Source organism: Tamandua tetradactyla, chromosome 2, assembly GCF_023851605.1.
Source record: "Tamandua tetradactyla isolate mTamTet1 chromosome 2, mTamTet1.pri, whole genome shotgun sequence".
Taxonomy (NCBI): Eukaryota; Metazoa; Chordata; class Mammalia; order Pilosa; family Myrmecophagidae; genus Tamandua; species Tamandua tetradactyla.
Genome location: NC_135328.1, coordinates 52632950 through 52653229, shown reverse-complemented (window position 1 = coordinate 52653229; position 20280 = coordinate 52632950). Strand labels below are relative to the sequence as shown.

General features: G+C 43.8%; 3 protein-coding genes across 9 annotated transcripts in view; 2 read left to right on the top strand and 1 right to left on the bottom strand.

Annotated features, from left to right (window-relative positions):
* The window catches only part of USP20 (ubiquitin specific peptidase 20), a 129878-nt gene extending 124863 nt beyond the window's left edge, over positions 1 to 5015 (bottom strand). Inside the window, exon 1 of one of the 4 annotated variants that reach the window (XM_077147030.1) lies at positions 4906 to 5015. The gene's annotated coding sequence lies outside the window, so the exon portion shown is untranslated. The other 3 variants (XM_077147034.1, XM_077147032.1, XM_077147033.1) reach the window with 3 other exon arrangements.
* Positions 5016 to 5097: 82 nt separating this feature from the next.
* C2H9orf78 (chromosome 2 C9orf78 homolog) lies at positions 5098 to 10767 on the top strand. Of its 2 annotated transcripts, none has more exons than XM_077147067.1 (9): positions 5098 to 5269; positions 5602 to 5661; positions 6573 to 6624; positions 6741 to 6811; positions 7300 to 7377; positions 7793 to 7990; positions 8765 to 8901; positions 9012 to 9110; positions 10414 to 10767. In XM_077147067.1, exons 1-9 carry the CDS (start codon positions 5187 to 5189, stop codon positions 10503 to 10505), a joined length of 870 nt encoding a protein of 289 aa, XP_077003182.1. In that variant the 5' UTR covers positions 5098 to 5186; the 3' UTR covers positions 10506 to 10767. The 2 variants fall into 2 exon arrangements, with proteins under 2 accessions (XP_077003182.1, XP_077003186.1); XM_077147071.1 differs by having other exon boundaries at positions 5210 to 5269; positions 5602 to 5656.
* Positions 10768 to 13302: 2535 nt separating this feature from the next.
* TOR1A (torsin family 1 member A) lies at positions 13303 to 20134 on the top strand. Of its 3 annotated transcripts, XM_077147038.1 has the most exons (6): positions 13306 to 13576; positions 14313 to 14578; positions 16598 to 16773; positions 16875 to 17002; positions 18983 to 19030; positions 19504 to 20134. In XM_077147038.1, exons 1-6 carry the CDS (start codon positions 13363 to 13365, stop codon positions 19752 to 19754), a joined length of 1083 nt encoding a protein of 360 aa, XP_077003153.1. In that variant the 5' UTR covers positions 13306 to 13362; the 3' UTR covers positions 19755 to 20134. The 3 variants fall into 3 exon arrangements, with proteins under 3 accessions (XP_077003162.1, XP_077003153.1, XP_077003155.1); XM_077147040.1 differs by lacking the exon at positions 18983 to 19030 and having other exon boundaries at positions 13316 to 13576; XM_077147047.1 differs by lacking the exons at positions 16875 to 17002; positions 18983 to 19030 and having other exon boundaries at positions 13303 to 13576; positions 19504 to 19651.
* The last annotated feature ends 146 nt before the right edge of the window (positions 20135 to 20280 follow it).

The window sequence follows — 20280 nt, the reverse complement described above, 5'->3', positions numbered from 1 at the left end:
ATATGAAGATAGAATATTCAGTTTATCAAGACTTCCTTTTAGTATCACAAGTCACGATTTCTTTAAGCTATTCCACCTCCTTATATACAAAATTTGTATTACTTTGAAACTCATTATAGATGTGACTATCATCTTCACATTTTTAAAAATAAATTCCATTGTATAGGTAGATTTACAAGAACTTTATGTGAAGAAATTGTTGACTTCAATAGACTTTACTAAGAATGTGAACATTAATAAGAGATTAATTTTAGAACAATTCACTAGTAAAAAACTTTGAAAATCTACAAAAAAAATTTGAATAGGGCTGCAAATTAGTTAATAGTATTATATCAATGTTAAAGTTTTAGAAAGTAAAAATCACTCTCTGGTTGTATATGGTAATGTCCTTATTCTTAGGAGATAACCCCTGAAATATTTAGGGGTAAAGGGTCACAATGTCTATAATCTACTCCTAAATGGATCAGCAACAATTATAATGATGATGATGATATACACACACACAAATAAGAGAGAGGGAGAGACACAGTGAATAGAACAAAAAATTGATAATTGGTAAACCTAGGTGAAAGGTAAATGGGAGTTCACTGTACTACTTCTGCAACTTTCTGTTAAGTTTGATTTTTTTTTTTTCAAAATAGGAAACAGCAAGTTTTTAAAAAATTCCCTTACTCTTGTTTGAGATGGGATCACTTTTCAAAAGAGTTCTTTTGAAAGAAGCAATCCACCTCAACAACAGGAGCACTGGGATCCACATCTACTCATCCTGGCACCATGCCCAGCACTTTACCTGCACCATCTCATCAAACACTTACACATCCCTCTCGCCAGGACAATTGTTTCTCATCTTACAGAGGAAGAATGAGATAGGGAGCCACTTGGCCAAGCATTGGCAAGCAAATGACACAGCTGGAATTGAGCCAAATTTTATCTGCCTTCACAGCCCTTTTCCACTCACATGTCTATGCAAATAAATGTAGAAAGACAGAGGAGGTATTTTAAAAAGACTGAAAGGGAAAGAAACCTACGATTGCTGAGAGAAGGGGATCCCCTGGTATAGGCCCTATCAGTAGCAGCTGGTCCTATCGTGTGGTCTCACAATCAATGCCCATCAACACCAGCCATCAGGGTTGCACCCCCATCATATCACCCATAGAGTGTCTCTCTCCCTTCTGCTACCAGACTCTGCTCCTGTCCTGGGGGATGAGAAAGGAGGTAAGGAGACAGGGCTGGTAAGTCTGGCAAACAGCCCACTCACTCCTGGCCCCAGGTCATACTTCTAAGTCACTTTTCCATCTCTGGGGCCTGCAGCAACTGAGAGAGTAAAGTGTCACCCCTACAGGGACAAAGCTGGCAGGGTGGGACTAGGGTTAGGCCTGCCCAGCATGTAAGCACAGTCAATCAGCATATCCGGGCCTGGTACCAACTGCTAAGACCAGCATCAGGTGCCCATTACTCATCATTTTCCTGGAGGTTCTGGCTACATTCTCCTCCTCCCAATTCCCTCAGGACTGGAACAGTAATACTGCTGAGCCTCCCACTCACACAGGAATGCCCACCAGCCATGCCCGCATGGATCCTCACCACATTAGCCACCCCATACCCTACACACCTGTTCCTGCACATGTGTGTGTGCCCACACCCTCCTATAACCCCTCAGTACATGTACCTTTTCCCTTCCTCCAGCTCTCTTCTATTCCCAAACAACTCCATTTCTTAAGCTAGTCTTAATTCCTCAAGAGTCCACCATCCTTCTGATTCTCAAAGCAAAACCCCTGAGTCTTGCCTGCCTTGACAAGCTCTGCTTTCCATATACCTCCAGTCTCCTCATTTATCCTTCAGCTTTACCTGTCTCACTCCCTGCTCTAAGCAGACCCCGTGAATTAGAACTGATACTAACAGCTCCATATCTTGAGCTCTTACATACATGACCTCAGAATCTTCATAACCACCCTGGGAGGGTGGTAGGCTCCATTACTAGTTCCAACTAAAGATAGAGAAACTGAGGCTCAAAGAGATGCAATAACTGACTAGAGGTCACACAGCTACTGAGTGACTGAGCCAGAATTCAAACCCAAGACTGCCTGCCCAGAAGGCAGTGCTCTCAACTGTTGGCTCAGACAGAGCCTACCAATCAGACTGAGATCAGCCTGTCCCCAAGAAGATCTTGACTCCTCCAATTTCAAACACCCAGACTCCAAGGGAAGACTCCCCCCACATGACAAGGAGTATTGTCTTCCTCACAGGAGACCCTTCTGAGTCATTCTTCAAGGAGCACTTTCTCCCTCAGCTTAAATTCCTTGAAGTCTAGGATAATATCTTTGCCTAGACCAAAATTTGGCACTGCTCTTCGCTCTGGGCTCCATAAGTCAATTAATTAGACGGGGTATGGATATGTGGCTACCCCAGGCTGGCAGGCCCAGGGGACGAGTAGGCTGGAGGCACTGAATGGTTCAGGACAGCGAGAAGGCCCCAAACCCTGGTGTGAGTGTGTAAATATAAGCAGAAAGTCAAGTCTCAGAAGTCTGGATCTGAAGACACTAAAAATCAGACAGCAGCTGAGAATCAGAGAATCTCAGCCACACCAAAGGTGATACAACTAGTAAATGGTAGAGCAGAGACCCTGTGGGGAAAGATAGGCTCAGAGAAGGGAAGGCTTTTGCCCAAAGTCACATGGCAAGTTGGCAGAATCTGAACTTGAATTCAGAGTCCACTGCTTCTTCCGTCTAACTTATCAAACAAAACACAAACATTAAATCTGCAATTCAACACTCCATCCTACTCCTGATTCCCCTTGCCTTGCTCTATTTGTTTTTCTCTTTTCCACAGCACTTGTCACCATCTACTATACTTTGTACTCTATTTATGATATTATTAGAATGTACACTCCACTAGGACAGGAATCTTATCTCTTTTGATCACTGATGTATTTCAAGCATGTAGAACAGTGCCTATTCCATAAAGTAAAAGTTCAACAGATACTTGTCAGATAAATGAATTAGTTCAACATTTATGGAATACTTGCTATGTGCCAGGCTCTGAACTGTAACACTTCGCTGGACATTAATGCTCACCGAACCCTAAGAGGCCCCAACATTTCCTCTAGCTGTGGAGAGGAGATAGTAAATCAACCCAAACCTAAGAAGAACTGGAATATTTTCTTAAACAAAAGGCTCCCTCTGGAAGCAGTCCTATTCCACTTCACAAAAAGGCCCAGCTAAACCTGGAGAATCGGCAGTCCTTCAGCCAGTTACTGTCAGATTTGTAGCTGTCACTTTTTTAATACTACCAATGTGCAGATTCTGTGCAAAATTTCTCTCAATTAATATGCCACAGCCCAGGTGGTATCACAGAGCACTCCAGCCTCTCCTAGGAGGGCAGCTCAGTTGGACCAGAAGCTCCTCCCTGAGACTTTGGATGAGGAGGATCCAGAAATGAACTTGGCCTTCTGGTCCTCTGCAGAAGCTGCCTAGTAAGCAGTGTGCAGTGACCCTTGAAAGCTGGGGTTGTGTGGTGGGAGGGCTGCCAGATGGGCAAATTCAGAGCCACCTAGATATCAATTTCTCGCATTCCTGAAGTGATCCCGGCCGAGCCTCTCAGTTGATCAGAAAACGGTACCCAGCAATTCCCACATACATCTGGGTTTGGCTGGACCAGACAGCAGAAGCAAGACTTCCCGACAGCCAAAAGACTGCTCCAAGAACTTATGAGTCTACTATTTATCCAGTACAAGGAAGAGAAAAACAACCTCAGAGGAGACTGTCTCAAAGAAATGGTATTACAGAAATGTTGCCCTGCTTTAGAATGCTCTTCCAGAAGAGGGAACCAAAACAATCTCCATTAGCCCTCCCCCAAGCCAGTGAAATGTAATAACAGTAGCTGCAGCAAACATTTACTCGACTCTTACTGTGTCACGTACTGTACAAAATGCGCAGCAGAGACAGACTGTAAATGACTCTCCGCTCCACCTTCTAGCTGTGTAACTCTAGGCAAGTATAGTGTCTCTGATCCCCAGTATCTCCATTTGTAAAACGAAAAGTAATAATCGAATCTGTTTCATAGGACTGTTGGGAGAATTCAATGAAATAATGCTTAAGCCCAGTGACTGCCACATAAAGTCCTTAAGAGATAGTTTTTACACAGGAAAAGACTAGTCTATGTGGAAAAAAGGAAAACTATTACTTAAGTCAGTTTTTTAAAGTCCCATAATTAACTATTCTTTATACATTCAACTATTTCCAAAGCGTCTGTTACGCCCATTTTTTCAAATAAACTTAATCCTCGCAGTATGCTCTGAGCGGCAGGAACAGAGGACAGTGACCGTCTTCCTGACAAAGGAGGAAAAGAAGAGCCCTGAAGGTCCAGGGAGGTGGCCGGCAAACACCCAACGCAGCGAGGAGGGACCCTCAAGCCCTCCCGAGTGGGTTCAAAACCCCAAGCGCTCCTCTCGGGGCCTGTCGATGCTAGCACCTTAATTCACCACAGCTAAGGCGAAGTGATGATCTTTTTCTATAAAGAAAAATGAAATTTAAAACTCACGTCAGGGCCCAAAGCCTTGGGTAAATAAAAGTCAGCGCCCCAAAACGCCATACGTACGTTTCCAACGACCGCCAGGCCCCCGGCAGAAATAAAATGGGCGTGCGGCCCCCGTTTCGGGGAAACAACAAGGCTCCGGGGGGCGGATACTACGTGGGGCGCTGGGGCCTCATAGGACACCCTAGGCGCCGGCCGGAGAGGGGGTGGGAGGTAGGCGGCGGCCGGGTAGTACCTGGTTCCGCTCACCTGACCGCAGCGTTGGGCGAACCTGGCAAGGTCAGGCCCCAACCGGTCTGCAGCTGCGAGAGGGTCACCCTTTCTCGGACAGGCTCGGCCCCCTGTAGGAGCCCGGGGCGGTCCAGAACTCACCAGCCGTAGCAACCGCGCCGCCGCCGCCGCCGCCTGTCAGTCAAGAGCTCCCTCAGTTGCGCCGCTCAGGGTTCTGGGGCCGAGCTGGCCACGCCCCGCCCCCTTCCGTTCAGCTGCTCAATCCCGGGAGGCCGACGCTACAGGCAGGGGCGAGACCAGTCGGGAGTTGGGGGCGGGGCCGGGCGGGCCCGGCGCTCTGACACTACTGCAGCGCGCCGGAAGCCGTCTGAGTCTCGGCTCCGCTGCGGGGCGGCTTGCCTCTGGAGGGGGCCGGCGTGAGTATGCCGGCCACCGGGAAGGCTTTTCGACGGCGCCGTGCTGACTCGGAGTCGGAGTCGGATGAGCAAGACTCAGAGGAAGTTCGGTGTGTGTGGGGCGAGTCTTCCGCGGGACGGGAAGAGGGAGGCCGGCTTGGGACATTCACAGTCGCTGTGAACCGGAGTTGTACTCTTGTGTGGACGAAGACGCCGAGCCTCCGAGGGATGAGGCCGCCGGCCTGAGGCCGCACAACTGGGAGAGGTGCCCCGGGGATCCACTACTGTAGCTCTGACTTCCCGGTGGGTTTATACGCACAGTAGCCCTCTGGACCACCGTGCGGTCGGCTCAGCAGCGAGCTAGGGATGTATGTCAAGCTGCCTGTTGGCTCGGGGTTTCGGGGAGGGTCTCTCAGCATGTGCATTGCTTTTATTTCCCCAGGTTAAAACTGGAAGAGACCCGAGAAGTGCAGAATTTGAGGAAGAGGCCCAATGGGGTGAGGTGGGTTCCGCGGAGGGACCCTGAGGGGGAGGAAACCCGGATGACAGCGATACGCCCAGGCCGCAGCACATCTCATCTGTCATAGCCCCTTCTGGTAATCACTATACACCTATCACTGCTCCAGGAGGGGACCAGCATTTCCTGTGCAAACGTCCCTATGCAGGTCATGCCCTGGGCCGTATGGCCTTGAAGTTTGTTCCAGAGGTACAGAAACATGTCTCTAACTTTTTTTTAAATTGAATTCTTAATTTTGAAATGTGCATTGATTGTCGAGAGTTTGGAAAATTTAGAAAAGTATAGCCAAGAAAATAAACATCGTCCTTAATTCTAACACCCAGAGGTAACTAATGTTAATGTTTAATGTCCTTTCCAATCTCAGTTCCCTCTTATTTTTATTTAAGATTGTGATAAATTTCATATGCATTTTTATGCCCACTATTTTCAGCTCCACATGACACTGTAGACACTTCTTCCACATTGTGAAATATTTTTCAGTAATTTTTCTAATAGATGCATGATATTCCACTGGATGTACTTATAATTGTTAACTTATCCCCTATTTGGAGCCACGTAGGTTATTTTATAAATTTTGACCATCATACAAGCCTGTAATAGGTATTCTTACGTTAGCTGCATTTTCCCTGAAGGCAGAATCTTAAAAATGAGATTAGCAGGCTAAGAGAGTGCCAAATGGTTTTACAGCAAAATGTACTTCACTCATTCCTCCCTCCCCCAGTGACTAGAGTGCTTTCTGGGCCTACTTTATTCTTGTTGGTTTCTCCAGCCGGTTTTGGTGCCGGTGCCTCAAATGTTGCCCTGCACTGATGCTGCAACCAACAGGCCTCCTGGGTCTGTTCTCCTCATCTCTGAATTGTACCATTTCTGTTTCTCTCTTCCTTTTTGGTTTTCAGTGCTGTGGCCCTACTGGTAGGAGAGAAAGTACAGGAAGAGACTACTCTAGTGGTAAGTTATGGGCCCTCCCCTGTGAAAACATGGCTGCTTTCCACTGGGTGATTGTTTTTCTTAACAGAATATTTCACTGCCAATTATATAGATGCTCCTTATGTTTGCCTTCCCAGGATGATCCCTTTCAGATGAAGACAGGTGGTATGGTGGACATGAAGAAACTGAAGGAAAGGGGCAAAGATAAGTAAGTGCAGGACAAACTAAGTATGCAAAGCCACCTTTGCCCTTGCCTGAATTCTTGAGTTCTCTGAAAGCTGGGAACTGCATCAGCAGCTTTAGTGAGACATCTGAGGAATATGTCCTTTGTGCTTTGTAAAGGATATGTAGTTTAAAAACAAAAGAAAACAAAAACTCTTTTTAAAGTTGGCTTAGATTGAAGTGGGTGGAATCCTTGTGTAAAGGCACATTGTTTATCTTTCAAACCTATGCAGAAGTTTTTTTTCTTTTTTAAGAAAAACACAATTACATTTAAATAATACAAATGTTTAAAAATGAAAATGTTCACTCATTACCCAGAGGTATGCCTAGTAGTCAACAGTTTGCTTACATATGTTTCTAGAGTTTCTTTTATTTACATGTTATATATATTTAATTTTCTCCACACATGAACAGGATCATACTAAATTTTGAGTTGTAACTTTACAGCTTGGCCTCATTGTTCTCTTCCTTTAGGATCAGTGAAGAGGAAGACCTCCACCTGGGGACATCATTTTCTGCAGAAACCAACCGAAGAGATGAGGATGCAGACATGTAGGTCCGCAGCTACATTGGGGACCAATATAGTGTCCAAGACACTGCAGGCAGATAGAGTCTAAGATATTTCGTCACAGGTGACATTTCTAGAATTTTCCAAAGATGTCAAAATTGGCCTCTCTTTTTCTACCTCCCAGGCTTGAGAACTGTGAAAACTTCCTGCAGGTTCTTTAAAAGGGTGGTTCTTGGGATTTCACATTCCTTGACTGGTAATATTTCCCTGAACACTGTGGGGATAAAATGAACTTACCCATGTTAAGTTATCGTTATTTTTCTCATTTTTCCACAGACCAAGGCAAAGTTCATCATGGACCATCACTGGTCTCTGGGCCACTGTTAGGGACCGCTTGTTTAGGAGATAACTGTTCAGAGCTTTGGGCCCTCCCTGAAACCTACGTGGTTCTCATTTCAGGATGAAGTACATTGAGACAGAGCTTAAGAAGAGGAAAGGGATTGTGGAACACGAGGAACAAAAAGTAAAGCCAAAGAATGCGGAGGATTGTCTTTATGAACTTCCAGAAAATATCCGTGTTTCCTCAGCAAAGAAAACTGAGGAAATGCTTTCCAACCAGATGCTGAGTGGAATTCCTGAGGTGGACCTTGGCATCGAGTATGTTGCAGACCTATCTATGGTCTCACTTCTCTCTGCCCCCTAAGCAGAAGGAAGAGCTCTCTGCTTTCTGGTTAAATTTAAGGGTATCATTTCTTCCCTGTCTTCCTGGAAACCCACAGATATAAACTTACTGTTCTCTCTGTCAGGAGTTTCTCTGAAGGTTTGGTCAGAGTGGTTGAAGAGACTTAAGAGACTCTGATCACTAAAGGCAAGTTTTCAGCCTTTGTGCAGAGCTTTTCAGCTGTTCTAATCAGGCTCTTAAAATTTTCTGTTTTATTTTAGCAGGAGCAATGTTAAAGATTCACCCATCTCCTTGTCACATGATCCTTTCATTTTAATTACAAAATATCTGCTTTAAAAGGGGCTTGTCAGGTGGGCCAGGGTGACTCAGCAGGGAGAGTTTTTACCTGCCATGCCGGAGACCCGGGTTCAGTTCCCAGTGTCTTTGGCTGTAACAGAAAGTCTCAAGACTTCTTTGTTCTCACCTCTTTTCTGGCACCTTAACTATTTCACTTAATTCTGACAGTTCACTTAACTCCTCTGAGTCTCAGTTTCCTCTTGATCTGAAGAGGAGAATAGCTCCTGCTCTCCCATGGCTGTAAGACCTCTATAAGAATGTGCTTCTAAGAGGAAATGTGACTGTAGAGAGCTGTGCTCTAAGAAGGATGATTTCCTTATGTAGTGGTAGGCTGGCAGCCTTGACAGTCATTCCCATCTGAGTACCAAATGTGCTACAATCTAATGCATGGTGTGGATCCTTTCTCCTTGTAGTGCTAAAATTAAAAATATCATTTCCACGGAGGATGCCAAGGCCCGTCTGCTGGCAGAGCAGCAGAATAAGAAGAAAGACAGTGAGACATCCTTCGTGCCCACTAACATGGCTGTAAATTATGTGCAGCACAATCGATGTAAGCATCTCTGGGAAAGGATATTTGCCTTCATCCCCCACCCCACTGAGTTGAGATCCCAAAGAACCCTATACTCCGTTTGACACATCCCCTGATTTCTTTTGGTCCAGTTTATCATGAGGAGCTCAATGCCCCCATACGGAGGAATAAAGAAGAACCCAAAGCCCGGCCTTTGAGAGTAGGTGACACCGAGAAGCCAGAGCCTGAGCGTAAGTATAGCAAAGGCCTGGAGGCTGCCTGGAGGAATCGTTGCGCCCCTGCCCCCACCCCCACCCCCACCCAACCCATGGAGGCAGGGTGGGACTGGGCAGGGATAGAGCTTGAGTTTTGAGGCCAGGAGCATCTAATTTCATTCCCTGCTCTGAACTACAACCATGTGCCTTCATCTCTCTGAGCCTTGGTTGGAACCTACTTCTTGGGTTACCCCGAGAAGTCAGTGGGCTATCAAACATAGTGAAAATTGAAAAATTTAGAAAATTTCAGTAAGCAAAACTAAATTAAAAATTACTCATAATTTCACCACTCAGAGACAACCATTGTTAACAGTTTTCTGTATAATTTCCTAGACTTTTTTTTTTAATTCATATGTATAGGAAACATACTTAACAGGATCTTAAAACATTTACTTTGTAGAATACCCTGAATGTTTCTCTATGACAGTATTTATATGGTTTCATTTTTTAATGGTATATCATGATGTGTTCCATTGTATAGACAGAAGTGTTTTTCCGTAATTCAAACAATGCTTTGATAATCATTTTTAAACAACATTCTATATCATGTCTTTAGGCTATATTCTGAGAAGTCACCGAATTGTCTTCTAGTACTGTAATGCTAATTTCTCCCACCAACAGCATCCAGCATTGCCCCTTTCCCACATGCTTACCAGCCTTGAGGTAGTGTCATCTTTTTCATCCACAATGGGAATGATTCTTAGGATATGTATGCTAAGTTTGCTCAGGCTTCTGAAAATCCAGGCTGTTGTTCAATTTTTAATTCTTATTTGGGAAATTATTTTCTGTAATACTTTGTTTGTGTGCCTTTGATTCCAGAATAGTTTCATGTTATTAACAAGTAGTAGAGCAAGTATTTTGGAGTCACCAGATTTAGGTTCAAATTTCAACCTAACTTCACTTGCTGTGTGACTTTGAGCAAGTCACCTTGCTTCTCTGGGCAGGGTTGTTGTGAAGATTAAAGAAAATAATGTCTAAGATTATGCTAGGATTTAGCATAATCCCTGTTACATAATCAAACTCTCAATGAGTTGTAGCTGCTAGTGTTTACCTCTTCTATTGCTAATGGCTGCATATTTTGGCTGGTACCTGATTCTAGATCTAGATTCTAAATTTGTCTTTATCCTTTCAATAACAGATATTTACTGAGATCCTACTATGATCCTGTTCACTGGGTTTAGGCCTCAGGATTCCTGTGGGGAGTGAAACAGGCATTGTCCTTGCCTGTGCAGGTGGGTTCCACCAGGGCAAACAGCCTTACCTATTTGTTTCTTCTCAGGGTCCCCTCCAAACCGCAAGCGTCCTGCTAATGAGAAGGCCACTGATGACTATCACTATGAGAAATTCAAGAAGATGAACAGGCGGTACTGAGGGTGACTGAAGAGAAGAAGTGCAGTACAGGGATGCAAACAGCACCTTTCCCTCACCCTCTGAAAACAGGTTTCCTGGACAGAAGCCTGCTGATTTTACTAGCAGACATTTCCAAACTACAGGCTCTTTTAGTGCTGCTTACCTGCTGGATTTTCAATCACTGAATTTGTAACTTTTTGAAACAAAACCATGTGCAGTTTTCCTATTTGGGGACAAACTATTCTTGTGACCATTATTAAATCTTATTTGTAAATGTGTTGACTTTCTCGTAATATTTTGTCAAGAGGCTACAGCTGAGTGTTCAAGAAGAAATAATACCCTTTAGATCATGCTTTTATTATTTATTCAGTCATGTCTTCTATTTTCAGATATCTAGAATGGGGTTCAGAAAGGCATCTTCATCACAGTCTGTTTAAGGTAGATCCAACAGACAGCAGAAAAATCTAGTATGGGATCAAAGGGACACTCAAAGTATCTGACATTTACAACATTACCTGTTTTCATTTCAAAAAGATAACTCCAGTCACTTTTATCATTTAATTATTAAATATAAAATGAATCTAACCTTACTGTTTGGATTGTGTTTCCTTATACCAACACCAGGTAATGTTTTCAGAGCCCAGGAGTTGGGTAGCTCAAATGCAAAACAATTACTGAGATAGGTTTTCTCATTTAGTTCAAAAGACATGGGCATGTTCCAACCTGCTTGCTGTCAAGTATATTGCACTTAGGTCTGGATGAGGAAAGAACAAGTCAGTTGCTTTCTGGGCTGATTCAGAGTGGGTGTTGTGGTTAGAGAGGTTTGGCTCTGGAGTCAGTCAGATCTGAGCCCTCCTTGCAGCTTACTAATTGTGTTGTTGGACAAGTTCCTTTTTATCTAAGCTGCAATTTTCTCATCTGTAAAATGGAGATAGTTACACACACACACACTAGAATGCAAGAATCGTGTGCCTTATTTTTTTACTTGAATTCCCAATACATATAGGAGATACTCAAAAATATGAATGAATGAATTATCCCTACCTCTAATGTTGTGTTTAGAAGTGATACAGCAAGTGTTTGGATTATGATAGGTGCTAATACCATTTGTTGTTTTGTTTTGTTTTGTTTTGTTTTTACATGGGCAGGCACTGGAAATCGAACCCGGGTCTCCGGCATGGCAGACAAGAACTCTGCCACTGAGCCACCATGGCCCACCCCATTTATTATTTTTGACGTGAGAAAGTTGAACCTTAAAAATGTTTTCAGATTATTTCAACAAACAGGCCTTTACAGTATATTGGGTAACCGAGATGAATACTTAGGGCCAAGCACATTCCTTCACATAATAGGTGTTCAGTAAATAATTGGGATGGATGGGTGAATAAATGAATGATACACAGTTTCTGCTTTCCTTCGCCTTTTGCATAGCTTAAAAGTGGCTGGCAGATAGTGAGAGCCAGTTCTCTCACTGCTGGAGGGGAGGAGATTTGAATGATCCATGCAGTACTGGGTTAAAGTTGGAGACATCAGTGTGAACAAGTTTAGCTTAAAATAGATAAGCTGCTTACATATAGAAATATTTATAGATAGGTGAATATACTTGATTTAGTATACACACATTTCTTAGCTCTGTCAGCTCTGAGGCACTCTAAGAAATGACACCCAGTAGCAACAAGCACAACTTGAACCCAGATCTTGGTTTCTAATAACATTCTCCTATAAAAGCAACCAGGGCTCCTTGGAGAAATGGCCAATTCCAAGACTGCAGCAGGAAATATACATAATGAGCCTGAAACATCTTGTAGTGCCAGAAAAATAATACTCAAAAAAAACAAAAATCCCACATTGATGAGAGTGTGTCAAAGGGACACAGGAAATAACTAGAAGAACTTCCAGTGGCCAAAGATGGAAAAATTTGAATTACAAAATAAGGTAGTATTGTATTATATAGCCCAATATATAAAATAAATATCCAAGAGTCCACATAAATGATTGAGTAAATAAATGAAAAGACAAATCTCCCATACAGAAGAATTCCATAACTTACATAGATACTCTGCCCTCAATGAGGTGGAGCATAACTCCCTACTCCTCAAGCATAGACTACATATAATGACTTCCTTCCAAAGAGGACCACATTTTAGGAGGGAAGAAAAAAAGAATAATTTTACATTGGGGAAACCTGACAATACTTCCACCAGGTGATCAAGGTCAGTATCAATAATCAGTCAGGTCCATAGTTTGTACCGTTGATATAATGTGATGAAAATAGCACTTTGCTTCTGTGGCTTAGAAACCCTTAATGTCAGTCTAATCATGACAACTGCATCAGATAAATTTCAATAGAGGAGCATCCTCCAATATACTGGGCAAATACTCCTCTGAACTATCAAGACTTCAAAAACAAGGAAAGTCACAGCAAGAAAAGCCTAAAGAGACATGACAACTAAATGTGGTATGCTGGATGCGATCCTGGAACAGAAAAAAAAAAAAGCCGGGTAAAAACTAAGGCAATATGAATAAACTATTGACTTTACTAATGTATCAATATTGGTATATTAAATGTAACAAATGTAGCATATTAACATAAGCTGTTGAGACACTGTGTGGGGTGTATGGGAACTCTCTGTTCAATCTACTCAGTCTTTCTGTAAATCCAAAACTGTTTTAAAAAATAAAATCTATTATTCAAATCTTTTTAAGTGCTGCCCAGATGATTCGCACCCACAGACCTTACGGAAACAGGAAAGGTCCATGCCACTTACAAGGATGGCGGCTCCTGGCCGACGTAGGAAGCCCGGTCCGCACAAAGATGGCGGCTGGGGCGGGGAGGAACCGGAAGCGCGGCTCTGGCGGTAGCGCTCGACCGCCGTAAATGCGGAAACCTGTGGGGTGGTGCGGTCCCGGCATGAAGCTGGGCCGGGCCGCACTGGGCCTGCTGCTGCTGGCACCATTGGTGGTGCGAGCAGTGGAGCCCATCAGCCTAGGGCTGGCCTTAGCCGGCGTCCTCACCGGCTACATCTCCTACCCGCGCCTCTATTGCCTCTTCGCCGAGTGCTGCGGTCAGAAGCGGAGCCTCAGCAGGGAGGGTAGGATCTGCGCGGGTGCTGGAGGCTGGCACGCGGGCTGGGGTAGGGTGAGGGGTCAGATACAGGGCTCGGGGCTCCAGAAGGGCAAAGCTGAGGCCGAACGTTGGCAGATGCCGAGATTAACCGGGGCCCGGATCGAGGAACCCGAGTAGCCTGGGGTGCAGTTGGGGCCTGGCGCCTTGATCAAGACCAACAAACTGGACTTTGGTCAGAGACCTGAAGCGACTGGAGCTGTAAGGTTGGGCTGCTTCATGCAGAAACTGGGGGTGTGGGACCCTGTTGCAAACTTCTTCTAGAGTTTTGCCTTCTTCCTAGCTGGGGACAGGAAGGACGATCGGGACTCTTCCGGATCAAACCAGGGGTGGCCAAACGGCAGCCTTTATCTTGCCCTGCCTTGGGACGGGAGGGGCAGAGGAAGGGTTAGGGGAGCAAACAGGTGGCAGCAGCAATCAAGCCTAGGGCACCTGGCTGAAAACCAGCCAGTCTGGCTGGAGGCCAGGGAATTAGAATAGACAGAACTAGCAAAGGAAGAGCTTTCTGGGCTTACAGTTCACCTTTGGGGCAAGTGCATACAGTCACTGTTACCTTAGCATGTCACAAGTTTCTTGAAGAGAGTTTAGATGATTTGCTGGCTTTCATATGGGCCTGCAAACTTTTACATGGGAGAAGGGGAGTAGTTGTGCCTCTACACGGCCTCCCCACTCCCACCCCCCTTGACTGGCTTTGTTTTTCCCAGCATTGCAGAAGGATCTGGACAACAAGCTCTTTGGACAGCATCTTGCAAAGAAAGTCATCTTAAATGCTGTGTCTGGCTTCATAAGCAACCCAAAGCCCAAGAAACCTCTCACCCTCTCCCTACACGGATGGACTGGCACTGGCAAAAATTTTGTCAGCAAAATCATTGCTGAGAATATTTATGAGGGTGGTCTGAACAGTGACTATGTCCACCTGTTTGTGGCCACACTGCATTTTCCACATGCCTCAAACATCACCCTATATAAGGCAAGAGCAGAATTCTGGAATCTTTCTTGGATGACCCTGGGTTTGGGGTTTCTTTGTTGTGGAATGGGATTTGGGAATTCATGTTGAAATTAGTGAGCAATGAAAATGGCTAAATATATCAGTTCCTCTTTGAAAGTTCTAGAAGTTACAGAGTATTTGAGACACAACTGTGGTGGTTTCTGAAAATAGCCCCAATTATACTCAGTTTAATAAGTGGGATTATAGAATTTTAGAGATGGACATAATCAAATCCAATTTAAAGATCATTAAATGTAACTTATTTTATAAAGAGGAGATGTTTCTAGAGAGGCCTCTGTTTGACTTAACTATTGCATAGTTTAACTCATTGATTAACAGCCTCGGCTTTTGTAGCAGATAGACCTGGATTTGTGTCCTAACTCGCCCACCTATCAGCTCTGTAATCCTGGGAAAGTCACCTCTCTCCCGAGACTCAGATTCTTCATCTGTAAAATGGTAGTAGTGAAAATTCAGTGAGCTCTCTAAAGTATTTAACATGGTTCCTGGCTCATGAGCATTCAAATAAGTGTTAACTTGCATTTTTTAGACTTGTAACATTTTGTAACAAACCTGCAAGGTGGGCAAAATGTTCAGATATTTAGCCCTTGCCTGTTGGAACACAGTTTTTCCTCTGCCTAGGCTAGCATTAGGGTTCCCAATCATCAAGGGTTCCCCGGGGATGGGACTTTCAGTGTTAAAACTGGGAAAGTTGGGCAAATTGGGATAAGTTGGTCACCTTACATAGCTTTCAGGCTCCATTACTCAATAGCCTTGTGATTTTGATCAAGTTACTTGACCTCTCTATGCCTCAATTTGCCTGATCTGTAAAATAGGGACTACAGTAGTAACTACCTTGATGGGTCTTGGGATAGCACAGTAAAATCTTATGTGAACAACGATTAGAATAGTGTCTTGCCCCTAGTAAGTGTTGAATACATGTTTCCTAGCAGATACCAGAGTGGGAAAGCCTTGGCTATTGGAGCCTAACTGTTACTCACTTTGTGCCCTTAGGCCAGTCACTTCAGCTCTTGTAAGGTTTCTCATCTGTCAAAATCCAAGCCTACAGAGCAGAATCGCTGTTTCGATTAGGTACACTTGTGGAAGATTGTGTAACTATGATCATGGTAGCCAAAGTAAGCCAAGAGCTACAGGGTAACTTCAAGAGGTTTCCTCAGAAAACAGAGAATTAATTTCTCTACTTTACTAGGAAAAAATATATATATCTAGGAAAGCTTTATATAGAACTATACCTAGTTTTCTGAGATTAAAAGGCATAAATGGGTCTTTTCTCCCTCTTACCTTGATTGCTTAATGTTATAAGAACTACCTAAACACATTCTCATGGAATGTTTCTGTGTAGGTAAATTTATTACAGAAACCTCCAGGTATTCCAGAAATTCATTAAGAGTGTTACTTCACCAAACTTATCCCAAAGCATGTGTGCTCTTCAGGCTCAAGTGCCTAGTTTGAGTGAGCCTACATTCTTTACTTTCCCCATCTGGAAGTCAGAGCACCTCCTTCAGCTATTCTAGGGATTTAATACGAGTAGGTCACCTGGTCTCTGCCTTCTTTTGAGAAGACTGGTGTCCATGGGATTTAGCTTCACATTGCCATTTTGATGACAAAGGTCCAGCAACTCTGATACTGACACTGTATCTATGTGACATCTCACTGCCCAGGAATCTTATAATCAAAGTGTAGGGCTCTGTAACTAGGCTGAGCTAGGTTCACATCCCAACTCTGCCATATACTGATTTTGTAATCCTGGCAAAGTTAATTAAGCTCTCTGTGCCTTAGTTTCCTTGTCTGTAAAATGAGTATGACAAGGTCCACCACTCGGGGCTGTTTGCTTGAGCAAAAGAGCTCATGCTTGTAAAGTTCCTAGCACTCCATAAATGCAGACGTTGTTAGCAGAAGTAGTTATAGTGTTATTGATGTTAATGCTGATTGTTTGGACTGCACTTTAGAAGTCTGTATTAGCTTTTTCTCCTTATAATTCAGGATCAGTTACAGTTGTGGATTCGAGGCAACGTGAGTGCCTGTGCAAGATCCATCTTCATATTTGATGAAATGGATAAAATGCATGCTGGCCTTATAGACGCCATCAAACCTTTCCTAGACTATTACGACTTGGTAGATGGGGTCTCTTATCAGAAAGCCATCTTCATATTTCTCAGGTAAGTACACGCACGGCTGGGACACAACTGTAATGCTGTGTACCTGCGCCTGTTGGCTTAAGGAGAAAACCCAGTCCTCATTCACTGAAATTATTCTGTAGCAATGCTGGAGCAGAGAGGATCACAGATGTGGCTTTAGATTTCTGGAGAAGTGGAAAGCAGAGGGAAGAAATCAGGCTCAAAGACATGGAGCATGCCTTGTCTGTATCAGTCTTCAATAACAAGAACAGTAAGTAGGACCATCAGTTAATAATCCCACCTTGTTCATAATCCTGTGCCCCTATATTTTTGTTTTTTTTTTTTTGCATAGGCAGGCACCAGGAAACAAGTGTGTCCCTATGTTTTAAAGCATTGACAGCATTGTCACTTGGAAGCTGGTTAGAAATTCAAATTTTCAGTTCCTTCCCTAGACCTATTGAATTGGAATTTCTGAGAGGAATCTATTAGCAAATGCCAGGTGATTTTTATGTACCCTAAACAAAGAGAGAAATTTTTGATCATTGAAATCCTGAAAATTAATTCTCCCATTTTCTTCAACTAAATTATTCTTCTTTATAGAAGAAAAGGAGATGATTGAGCGAAGAAGACTACTTTGGTTGCCTCTGGAGAGGGTGACCTGTTAAGCCTCTTCCTTTCTTTGCATCGCCCTAGGACTCAGGTTCTGTGCCTGAGAATAACACCCAAACAACCACTGGGCCCTTGTTTTGTGCTGTGCACTATGTGACACATAGGTAACCTGTGTGTAAAGGTTACACAGGGATGAGGAGCCCTGTGGACACCTGAGGTTTTCCATCGGAGACAACAGCATGAATGAATGCCCTGAGGTGGGACTGTGCTTGGGTCAGTGCGGTTAGAGCAAATGAACAAAGGAGATGAATGGGAGGCTAGCTAGGAGCTGTGATTAGGAGTGAGGGTGGAGTTCGAGGAGGCTTGGTGGGCTGTGTTCGGGCCTTGAGTTTCATTTTTAAGAGGAAACCCCCAGAGGGTTTTAAGTGACTGTGACATGATCTGTCAGGTTGGGAATAGACTGGCGGGCAACAGGGGTCAGAGAGATCAGTTAGGAGCTACTGTAGTAACCCAGGAGAGTAATGCTGGTGGTCACACTAGGGGTGGTAACACATGGTTGGATTCTGGATGTATTTCGAAGGAAGAAACAATAAGATTTCCTGAAAGATTGTATATGGGAATGAGAGAGAGATGTGAATCGGATTTGGCTTGGGCAATCAGGAGAGTGGCACCGCCATTTAGAGAGATGGACTGCAGGAGGAGCAGGTGGTGGGGAAGGGCATGTTCCATGTATGATGACTTGTGGGGTCTGAGGCACTCAAGTGGAGATGTTGAGCAAGAGTTTAAATTTCCCCTGGAGTTCCAGGGAGTCTACTGTAGACATTTTTTAAAGCCATGAGATTATATGAGATCACTTGTGTCACCGGAAACACGTTCCCCCAGGTCTTTGCATGATAGGTCCTTCTCTGTCTCTGCTCAGAGGTCACCTTCTCTACAAGGCCTTACCTAACCACCCTAGCTAAATAGCCTCCTGCCCTTTTTGCCTAATCACGCCATCTCTTATCCTACTTTATAGTAGTCATAGTTCCTAGCACTATCTAAAACAGGTTACTAGTTCGTTGAGTATCTCCCCAACTAGAATGTAAACACCATGAGGGAGCATCCATGTCTGCTCTGTGTCCAGGGCCCTGTCAGAGTAGGTCTTTAAGAAATAAGCTGAGTGAGCATGCCAGTGGGAGCTCCCTCACTTATTGTTACTGTTCATTGGTTAGTTTTGTTCCTTTCCCTGGCAACAGGCTCTACCCCTGCCTGTCCGCTCAACCAGATATTGAGCAGCAACTGTGTACAAAGCACTGGTGAGAAAGAAAAGCATAAACCTCAGTCTTTAAGGAGCTCATGTTAGGGAGCTCATTCACAAGAATTAACCAGCAGTGTAGAAGAGAAACAGTTGACAAAATATCATGTGCTAGTGGAGGATGCAGTGGGGTCTCTGGGTCAAGAGGTACAAGTACTAGGTGGGGGGATGTGACTGGATGGGTGCCTAGCCAGTCATTCAGGGGATGAGTCCAGAGTAAAGTACATGCCCCGTAGTGGTAAAATAGTTTTGTCTTCACACATTACTCTGAGGATTCTAGTTTTTGGTCCCCCCAAATGGTCTATGTGGTTTGGACATACTAGCAATGTTTCTACCTTGTTACCCCAGCTACTGAATCTCCAGTGAGAGTCACCAGTTTATCTTCCCAAAATAAAGGTGAGTGGCTGGGCGAGTCCTTCCTTGGGATCCCTTTTTCTTTCCTTTCACTTTCTTTGAAACTTTACCATTCTGTGAATATGGTTTCTTTCCCACTTTGCTTCTTTGCCTTTTCCCAAGCCCCAGATACACCGGGGCTGTGAACCCCTCTCCCACCTCGACTTTAAGTCTCTGAGCCTTCACTGTAAAAAAAGGTGTCTTCTACTCCATCAGGTCACCCTGGTCTTTGCCTTCATAGATGTTTTACAACTTGTAATAACTATTATTTATTAGTTAGCTTCCTTCTTAATATGTCTTCCTTACTAGGTTGTGAGCCCCACGAGGTCAGGGTGCAAGGCCCCATTTCCAGGGCAAAATCCAGAGCCTTGCATGTAGTCTACAATAGATACGTGTTGAGTAGATGGATGGATAGATGGATGGATGGATGGACAGATATGCGACTGGATGAACAGTACCATTTTTATTTTTTCTAGGTGGCTTCTGGCACAGCAGCTTAATTGACCGAAATCTCATTGATTATTTTGTACCCTTCCTCCCCCTGGAATACAAACACCTAAAAATGTGCATCAGAGTTGAAATGCAGTCCCGAGGCTATGAAGTTGACGAGGACATTGTAACCAAAGTGGCTGAGGAGATGACATTTTTCCCCAAAGAGGAGAGAGTTTTCTCTGACAAAGGCTGCAAAACTGTGTTTACCAAGCTAGATTATTACTATGATGACTAATAGCACAGATGTCATTGCTTGGCATTGGAGAAGAATGCAAAATTCAAATCCTTCCTACTCCTCCCCCAATTCCATCCCCTGGAAGAGGAGCAAAATGAATTTTTCCTGTTCAACACGACAGAAATTTTTCTGGGCATTGGTTTCATTCAGTGGAGTCTACAGGCTCTTGCAACCTTACAAACTATTGACATTGAAATGGCCTCCCGAGCCTTCAGAGGAGGAAATCAGCTTCCATCCCACTCATACCAGCACTTATGATTTTTTTTAAATCATGTTTTAATTACAAGTGTTTCTGTTTCAAGGAAGGACAAGTAAGTTTTACTGAAAATGTGATAACTTTATTTAAAATGGTTTTTAACATTATGAGAAACTCTTCAGAATCTAAGTTGTGGAGTTTGTTTTTTCAAGTTTCTATCATTATAACATATACCATGATAAGTCTTTACTGCAAAAAAGCCCAAGCACAAAGTCCTTGGCATTTATTTTGTATGATATGACCTTAAGGATAGAGGCTGGAGCAGTGACC

Bases quoted from the DNA above. Each gene is read 5' to 3' on its own strand.
- C2H9orf78 (XM_077147067.1), top strand. From the start codon at position 5,187: ATGCCGGCCACCGGGAAGGCTTTTCGACGGCGCCGTGCTGACTCGGAG. The intron at 7,378-7,792 runs GTAGGTCCGCAG...TTCTCATTTCAG, and splicing joins AGAGATGAGGATGCAGACAT to GATGAAGTACATTGAGACAG. The intron at 8,902-9,011 runs GTAAGCATCTCT...CTTTTGGTCCAG, and splicing joins TTATGTGCAGCACAATCGAT to TTTATCATGAGGAGCTCAAT.
- TOR1A (XM_077147038.1), top strand. From the start codon at position 13,363: ATGCGGAAACCTGTGGGGTGGTGCGGTCCCGGCATGAAGCTGGGCCGG. The intron at 17,003-18,982 runs GTAAGTAGGACC...TTGTTACCCCAG, and splicing joins AGTCTTCAATAACAAGAACA to CTACTGAATCTCCAGTGAGA. The intron at 19,031-19,503 runs GTGAGTGGCTGG...TATTTTTTCTAG, and splicing joins TTTATCTTCCCAAAATAAAG to GTGGCTTCTGGCACAGCAGC.